Source organism: Rasamsonia byssochlamydoides, assembly GCF_041956645.1.
Source record: "Rasamsonia byssochlamydoides strain NRRL 3658 unplaced genomic scaffold VTN77scaffold_73, whole genome shotgun sequence".
NCBI classification, from domain to species: Eukaryota; Fungi; Ascomycota; class Eurotiomycetes; order Eurotiales; family Trichocomaceae; genus Rasamsonia; species Rasamsonia byssochlamydoides.
In genome coordinates, this window is record NW_027192456.1 from 39,164 (window position 1) to 47,270 (window position 8,107).

The following is an 8,107-nucleotide window of genomic DNA, read 5'->3' on the forward strand; positions in this document are numbered from 1 at the left end:
TGTTCAGACGGGAAATAAAAAGAAAGTAGATATAATGTATATAATTGCATGTGCTGACGGTTCATGATTGCTCGTGGAAATCTAGATTCAAATGTATGTACATAGATTGTCATGGATGGATGACAACTTGAGGAATTCAATGATCAATGGAAGATCGGGGATAGTTTCAAAGTGCTCAGCTCAGCTCATTCCATTTCATTTCATCTTATCGTATCGTATCGTATCGTCAAGATATAAAGAGTGGCACTTGATTAGACGTGTCACTCGTTTCGATAATTGTCTCGTCAGCTACTTTCTCGAACTGAAGCCGAAGCAGCCTTCTTCATCAGCTCCTGCAGCCTGGCTTTGCGGGACTCGGAAAGAAATTCGGGCTGTGCGAATTGAAGTCAGCTAGCTTCATAACAAGAAGGAAACGATAGGTAGACATACATCGTTGCTTAATAGTTCCTTCACAAGGATGACCACATTGTCCCGATCCTTGCTCTTTTGCAGCTTTTCAGCCTCCGAAGCCGATGCAGGAATCTCAGCAGTGAGACTGTCCTCCAACAGCTGATACACGTCCATGTTTTGCAGACAGTCAACCACGGCCAACGAGCCTGCTGGACTGGACGCCATCAAAGCTAACGCAAACCATCCCTCGCTTCGCACGACGGGCCACTCCGTCTGCGTGATCATGGCACCGAGTGGACGGGCAATACCCTCATGCAGACTGAACAGGCGCTCGAGTAGGGCTTTTGCATCATCCTGTCCCTCCCGCGCGCGAGAGGTGACGGTGCGACAGATCGATGCAATAGAGCGACCGATTTCGGTTTTGATCGGGGGCGCGTCGGTCTTGCCAAAGAGCGAGAGCAACAGAGAAAGATAGGACCGTTCATGAGCTGGAGAGTCCGGGTCGGACGAAAGAGAGTCAAGAAGTCGCGAGACGTTTTGGAAAGAAGACGTTATGACCTGGCGGGTGAGGCTGACAGCGGAGAATTGCACTTGGGGAACAATATCAAATGTCCAGAGATGAGACACGGCAGGTATGATTCCAGCATCGCCTAGGTGCTGTCGATTCTCTCCAGCGATGGCCAGATTCTTCAGGAATCCTAGCGCAGCGTGGAAGACACTGCCCCGGGCATCGGTCTTCAGCATGGCTATCAACGGTTTATGGATCTCTAAGCGCTCGACCATGAACTTGCACACCTCATCTGACCTGGCCAAGTTTCCCAACATGACACAGGCACATATCTGCAATTGGTCTTCAGCATTCTCGAGCCACGCTTTTAGAGTATTCGACAGCGGAGAGTCAAGCGGGTAAGTATCGGCAAACTGCGGCAGTGCAGATATGTCTGATAGTGCTTGGTTGAGCTTTAATCGCAATTGAGACAGCAGTTGCACGTCTTCGCTTGACGACTCGTCTGCATCGGTTGCGTATGAGTGACGAAGAACAGAAAGTAACTGTTCCACCAGTCTATGTCGTATACATGCACTTTGAAACCGTTCATTGCGCAGATAAGCGACCAGACAGTTTACGAGACAAGCATACTGCGCGAAAGTTGTGCTCTTGTCGACAGCCAGATTCATCAGCAGTACGATGGTTCCATCAGGGGAACCTTCGATTCCTTCCTCTGTTCACGTCAGAAAACATATTACAAAACCATTGATAGACCTACCATATTCTGATGCCATCTCGACCAATTCATAGGCATAATTGAGCAGGGAATTTCCTTCAATCGCTCCCTCGCTGATGAGTTTGAGCAATATATACCCAATTCGGTTTGCTGCAACCTGGGATTGAGCTGGCTCTGTTTTCGGTTAGCTGGTTCACCCACATCTCGATGTATAAAAAATCATACCAAAATCCGTGCATATATTATAAATAACAGGAATTGCAACATGGACGAGCGCAGAATTGAGAAAGAGACGGATGATAGGAAGAGTGTAATTGTCGGTTACAACGATCTGTCGATTTTCATCTAGACCCTGGTTAATACTGCTGCAACTGCAATGTAGAGAAAAAAACGAAGGGTCAAACCTGTATCTGCGCACGAATTTCCAATCAGCCTTAATGAATGGAACAAGATACCATCCTCGATCTGCTCCTTCGACGCAACAACCCGGAGGAAGAAGCCCAATATGCCCGCCCGGCCGAAGGGGGCCCGCCAGGATGCTACAAGATCGTCAGCTTTCCCTTCAGCTTGTGGTGCAGGAAAGGTATATCTTACGATCTCGACTCCCGTTTGCCAGGGCCTCCGCCGCTTGGGCCATATATTGAGATCTACTTTGCCAAAGCTTGTCCAGGGTGGAAGAGACGCCTTCCAGAGCCTTCAGATTGCGCTGCCCTCGTTGAGAATCGGCATCTGCCTGCTCGAGAGAGGATACGAGCTCCTTAACATCAAAATTTCCTTCATTCTCATCAGCCTTGAGGAGAACGTTCTGCAAAGCGCGAAACATTTCGTCCTGCTCTTCAGGCTGCAAACTAAGATGACCTCTGGCAGGGGCAGACGGGGCCGAATCTGTAAGCGCAGACAAAATAGTCTTCACTGCGGGAAATTCAAGTTCTCCGCTTGGCTGAATCTGAGTTGAAGCTTGTTGAGCAGAACTGCCATCGATTGATATCGGCGCGGGCTCTGGGGCCCCGGATTTATCATGTTCATCATTCTGAGAAGCCATTTTGTCAAATATCAGATTATCAAGTTGATGCCTAAGCTAGAGACTCCTGCCTGCTCGAAACGCTGAAATCCTCTCCACAGCGCAGGGAATGAGTTCCTCTAGCTCGCCTAGATAGGCAGGAGAGATGTCTTTGGGGTGGACAGGGACCACTGAAGCCTGGTCGCCCCACTTCTGCAGAAGTACTTGGTATAAGATGTCTTGAATAGTCAAACCTGTTCTCTTCCTACTTGCCAGACTAGGCAGATGAGAGCCTAGATGTGTGAATCGATTCCGAGGCGGCGTATAGTAATTTAATTTCGAACCATTTATCCGTACCGTCTCTGCGGCAGCTTTGCCTGAATGCCGGGAAAACTGAAAGAAGAGCTTCAAGCAAGCAAGAAAAATGAGCTGTCTATGCTGTATGTTTGCCAGGTATAAACTAGCACTGCCATCTGTCTGAAAAGCGTGGGCAGTAGACAGGAATTTAGTCGCGGCAGGGCACTTCACTTTTAGTATGTCCAAAGCTCAAAGAATGGCGAACTGTCATAGGTCGGAAGTCCCAACTAAAGCACCCTGCCTAAGAAAGGGCCATTGAAGCCTAAACCAGGAGTCGCACTCGATGAAAATGAATAGATATCAAGAACAATGATTAGGCAAACGTTACATATGCCTGAGCAATTGTAGAATATCCGCTCTAAACGACTACATACTCCCTACGGCGGATGGTCAATCATAATGATAATGTTGTCAGTTGCAACACATTCCAACCTAACTTGAGCTGCTGCTGCTCTACGGCAGCCCCCGCGGCCAGGAGATGCAGTACGGAGTAATTGCGCCGCAAACGAAGCTTCAGCTGTCTGTCTTTTGGTCCATCGCAACCTGCTCTCCACTTTTTGTCATTGCGCTTGTTTTGAAATTCCTCTTTTCTTGCGCTGTCTAGGAATACAGCGTAGAATCCTACTTCGCTCTGTCGTATCCTTTGCGCGCCGCATAGTCGACCCTTTCTGGTTGAGAACTTGCCTTGCCGCCATCATGACGCGCGCACAGCAGACCGTGTCGGTCCTCCTGCTAGTCTCGTCGGTATGTCAGATCACCCATAACCTGCGCCTGCGCCTTATTCCCGGCAAATAGATTGTTTCGATCTTTTTGTAACTAACTTACTGACGTGTTCTTACGTTTGACAGCTCTACCTGGCTCTCTACCTCGGCCTTGTCCCTCTGAACGAGACCATCCAGACCGAGATCGTCCCTGTTGTACGTCTGCACCTGCCCCGTTGATATACTCTTGACACCACCCATACATACCCTCATACCATTCGAGTCCATACTTTTTCCCTCTTTCTACTCTCTGAATAATAGAAGCAACAACTTCGCCACCTTCAACTTGCATGACATATCCACTAAGCTTTGTCTACGTGACTACTATATATAGCTCCCCTTCTACGCCCTCATCTCCTTCGCCTGCTTCCTCCTCGCCCGGTTAGGCTGGATGATCATGACCTTCAACGATGTCCCCGAGGCGCACGAGTCGCTGCAACGAGAGATCGAGACGGCCAAAGCGGAGTTGCGCAGGAACAAGATCGACGTGGATTAAACAAGCCTAGACGATAGTTTTGCTGTTGATGTATTTTATTTTTTTTCTTCTGATGGGAGGAGGTTCTTAGTTATTAGGCTTTTTCTTTTTATTTTTCTTCTTCTTGGGAACCCGTTTTTTTTTTCTTTTCGATGCGAACGAACGTTCATCTTGTGGTGAGCTGATTCAAGTGGTATAGAAATAAAAGGGAAAAAAAAGACACTGGGGATTTTAGGGATGGAGGAAGACTATCCCGTGTATAGGTATCATCCAGCGAGCTTGCTTCTTGTCTATCGTCATGCCCTTTCTGTGAGTGATCAGTGATGAGACTTTTTTTAGCTTGCTATTTGCTATTTGCTATACAAGCCCTGCCTCAAAGTGCATGAAATTAAAGTAAAACAAAACCTGCCTAGACTAGACTAGATACCTAGCTAATAATAGGTTAACATATACTCATACTCACTCTTGTCTGTCTGCCTGCCTGTCTGTCTTTGTCTCTGTCTCTGTTCTGTCTTGAGATTGAAATCAATCTCTTTTGAGGGAGATCAGGTCAGACCATAGGAACGAGCTGTCTTCCTGTCACGACAACCTAGTGAGTGTAAGCAGAAATAGTTGCACGTGGTCCAATCCAGAAAATATCACCATGAAATGAGTTAGTTATGTAGGAATAAGTTATGTACTTCTTTCCCTCTTCTTCAGCTCCACGCCTTCACGCCTTCACGCCTCCACGCCTTCGAGGCTGATAATCTAAAGATAAAGATCTAGAGACAAACAAAACCATACACAGGAGCCAAAAAAAATGTCTGCCATTTGAGGCGGATATGCATAACAAACCAAAAGAAAAGGTGAACTTTTTAGATTCTCATACAAACGCCGAGGGTAAAATGTGGAATATTGTAACATAATGCGGATGGGATTTTCGAGCAGGATGAACTTGGGAGGGGAAAAGATTGTAGCGAAGTACGGATGTCTGAGCAATCAGATAAGAGGGTGCTCCTTGGCGAGAGCATCGTGTTCGTCAATATCCCTATTGGATGATGTCAGCTAGTCAGTCCATCAACCAGAGTATTCAGCTAACGTACGTTGCTTCCCAGGGATAGCAGATCCAGACGTCTCCCGTCGTGACGGCAGCGTGATACCGGCCTGATTGCATCATCTCATCGGGCAATTTGCCCTTCTTCGACTTATCCTTGTTCTAATGACAGTTAGAACAATCATCACAGGATACGCCATATGTAAGCTGTACTCACATGTAGCACGAAAATATAGAAGGTAGTCTTCTCCCCCTCGCGCCCTAGGTTCTTCTGCGCAAGCTGAACATCCTTCTCCAGTTCCCGGACTGCATATTCCAGCGTGGTTCGCGTGTCGTCCACCTCGTCGACAATCAGAACATTCTTGCCGATCAAGTTGGCCATTTCGAGAGAGCTCAGATCCAGCCATTGCGTGCGCGTAACCTTCGTGCCGGGCTTCTCCTCGGGGTCATCCTTCCCCAAGCTCTCGTACAGCGACAGTCCAATGGCCTGGATGGGGATGTTAGGTTCACCGGGGAGTTTCAGGAAGGATCTGGACAACCCAAACATTAGTCTCCCCAGTGTTTGCGACGGTTTTTTTTTCGCGCCGGAAACATCGACTGGAGGAGGTATCTCATCCTACCGAAGAATGCGAGCTGGGACATATCCACCACCCCCGATTGCGATCATAAGATTGGGGCGGAATTCTTTCAGGATCTTTTCCGCGGAGGCCCGGCACAGCTTGTGCACCTATAATTCAAGGTGTTAGTTAAAATTCCCATAATATTCTATTGTCGCGACTGCGCAGAGTAAAAAAAAACACAGTCCAGAATAATCTGCGACAAACGTACCTGGTTATAGGTGACGTAGACCTTCTCGGGCATCTTGTCTAGCTATGCGAGGACTGTTCTTATAGAATTCGCAGAGGGAGACGACGGCGACGGCGACGTAAATGCGAGCGAATATATTCCAGACTTATCTGCGTATTTATATCTGCTGGGAAATCGAACTTGTTGACGCGCGGAAAGCGAAGAAACAGGATTGCGCTGCGCTCACTTGGCGTTGACGATCACGATCCCCAGATTGATAAAGATGAATCAAATCAAGACTGAAGACAAAAAAATACCTCCTCCTGTGTTTTAATTTTGGTACTAGCTGCGAGTCGCGACCCGTCGCAGCCTACCAGGCTCCTCCCCACTAATGCCTTTTTTTTTTACTCTTCCTGAGGTCTTTGCGCCCCGCCTGCAAACCTGCTAGAAAACCCCGCTCTAAGCCTGATCGGGTCCTGCTTAGGGCTCGACTCGCCCACGGTACCCAGGTAACTCGTTCCAGAGAATGAAATCAAATGAGATCCAACGTATCGGTTTGTCGATCCCCTCGCCGCCTTTAATTATGCCCACACACAAGTCCCAGTGTCCCACAAAGCCCGACTGTCGGTTTGCCCGTTGCTTATGGGCATTCGCAACTTTACTCTCGAATTCTCCACATCAGACATAAACTCAAGCCGCCGTTCACACAAGCATGTCTCCGTGGCGCAATCGGCTAGCGCGTCTGACTGTTATTCAACAGTTCATCAGGAGGTTGGCAGTTCGAGCCTGCCCGGGGACGTTGATTCTTTTTTGTCATTCATTATGACGTATTTTTTATGCTTACCACTCGTGTGGTAGAGACCACAACGCCTTTGTCAGCACACTTTTGCTATTGGACTTCTTTTTTTTTCTACTTTTTGTTCGTGTCAATGGTCTGTGAACTAGACACCTGATAAGACTTTAATACTTGTCGCATATAAAAAAGTGGTCATAGAGTAGTATTGTCTCATTTGATGCATGGAAATAATTCCCCTGGAAATCAACACTTTGAGGTGAGACGAACATCTAGAAGAGTGTATCTATATTGGATATCATGCTTTGAAGTGTTGCTCAGATTACTGTGTGCAGTCAAGTCTCGACTGGCTTCTTTTCCTGCGGCAAACGCGGGAGGAACCAGTAAGTTGGTTCTCCTGCTGACATCAAATAATGTTTATTTTATTTGGTTCGATTCAGCCAGGTTGATCTTTTCGGTGTGGAAATTATGAGTACTGATTATTAGATCAGTGACTATTGTGTGGCGTCTTTTGGGTCCTATTGTTATTGATGTGGGTGTTCTATTGTGTACTATGCCTATTAATAGTATTGCTGCCATTCTTACATCATACTATTGAAGTGTCAGTTGTTGTGAATAATAATAATAAGTGGTTTGATCTCATTTGTTAGTTTGGATCTGCTGCAAGGTTGGATAATTGACATCAGCGACAATCCAAGAGAAGGCTAAGCATACCTTCCGCAGAATATATATAATTCCCTAAAGAACCCTGCACAAGCACGTGGCAAGACATTCTTAATCAAGACCTAGAACACAAAAGGAACAAAGAGAACCGATCCACACAGACTGGCGCTTGATATAAAAGAAAATACCAGCTCCTTTTTTTTTTTTCCAATCTGTTCATGATTTGTTGTCATTAACCCCAGAAAGCATCCAATCCAAACCACACACAATCACATGCCCATGTCTTCAATGAACCAGTAGTATTTCTTTGCCGCTTCCGAAAATAGGTCATAATTGGGAAGTCCCATCAACAAATCACATGGGCTTGTGGTATAATACTCTATACGTTAAAAAAAATTGATATCGACGATTCCGGTGCAAAAAGTCATGATGACAAGAGTGGGATTCGAACCCACGCCCCCTTTCGGAGATGAGGAAGCCTGTATGAGCTCTCTATTAAGGTGAACCTTAACCTCACGCCTTCGACCGCTCGGCCATCTTGCCTGTATGAGGTTTATTGGCCTGGCTTAGATTCTGCGTGGTTGGGGGGGGGGGGGGGGGGGGGGGGGGGGGGGGGGGGGGGGCCC

At 47.1% G+C, this 8,107-nt stretch overlaps 3 protein-coding genes and 2 non-coding genes across 5 annotated transcripts; 2 read left to right on the forward strand and 3 right to left on the reverse strand.

The window, feature by feature from the left end:
* Positions 1-284: 284 nt before the first annotated feature.
* On the reverse strand, positions 285-2,655 carry VTN77DRAFT_8498 (uncharacterized protein; the record flags this gene model as incomplete). Its single annotated transcript, XM_069425001.1, has 6 exons — positions 285-371; positions 430-1,610; positions 1,656-1,787; positions 1,839-1,958; positions 2,018-2,152; positions 2,208-2,655. 6 exons carry the CDS (start codon positions 2,653-2,655, stop codon positions 285-287), a joined length of 2,103 nt encoding a protein of 700 aa, XP_069274590.1.
* Positions 2,656-3,666: 1,011 nt separating this feature from the next.
* Positions 3,667-4,227, forward strand: VTN77DRAFT_8499 (uncharacterized protein; the record flags this gene model as incomplete). The annotated part of the gene is made up of 3 exons (XM_069425002.1): positions 3,667-3,714; positions 3,819-3,887; positions 4,066-4,227. The coding sequence occupies 3 exons, from the start codon at positions 3,667-3,669 to the stop codon at positions 4,225-4,227; spliced, it is 279 nt and encodes a 92-aa protein (XP_069274591.1).
* Positions 4,228-5,184: 957 nt separating this feature from the next.
* On the reverse strand, positions 5,185-6,100 carry VTN77DRAFT_8500 (uncharacterized protein; the record flags this gene model as incomplete). Its single annotated transcript, XM_069425005.1, has 5 exons — positions 5,185-5,233; positions 5,289-5,401; positions 5,457-5,769; positions 5,860-5,966; positions 6,068-6,100. The coding sequence occupies 5 exons, from the start codon at positions 6,098-6,100 to the stop codon at positions 5,185-5,187; spliced, it is 615 nt and encodes a 204-aa protein (XP_069274592.1).
* Positions 6,101-6,739: 639 nt separating this feature from the next.
* On the forward strand, positions 6,740-6,824 carry VTN77DRAFT_t123. Its single transcript has one exon. It is a non-coding gene; the product is annotated as a tRNA-Asn (tRNA).
* Positions 6,825-7,911: 1,087 nt separating this feature from the next.
* Positions 7,912-8,024, reverse strand: VTN77DRAFT_t124. Its single transcript has one exon. It is a non-coding gene; the product is annotated as a tRNA-Leu (tRNA).
* Positions 8,025-8,107: the final 83 nt, after the last annotated feature.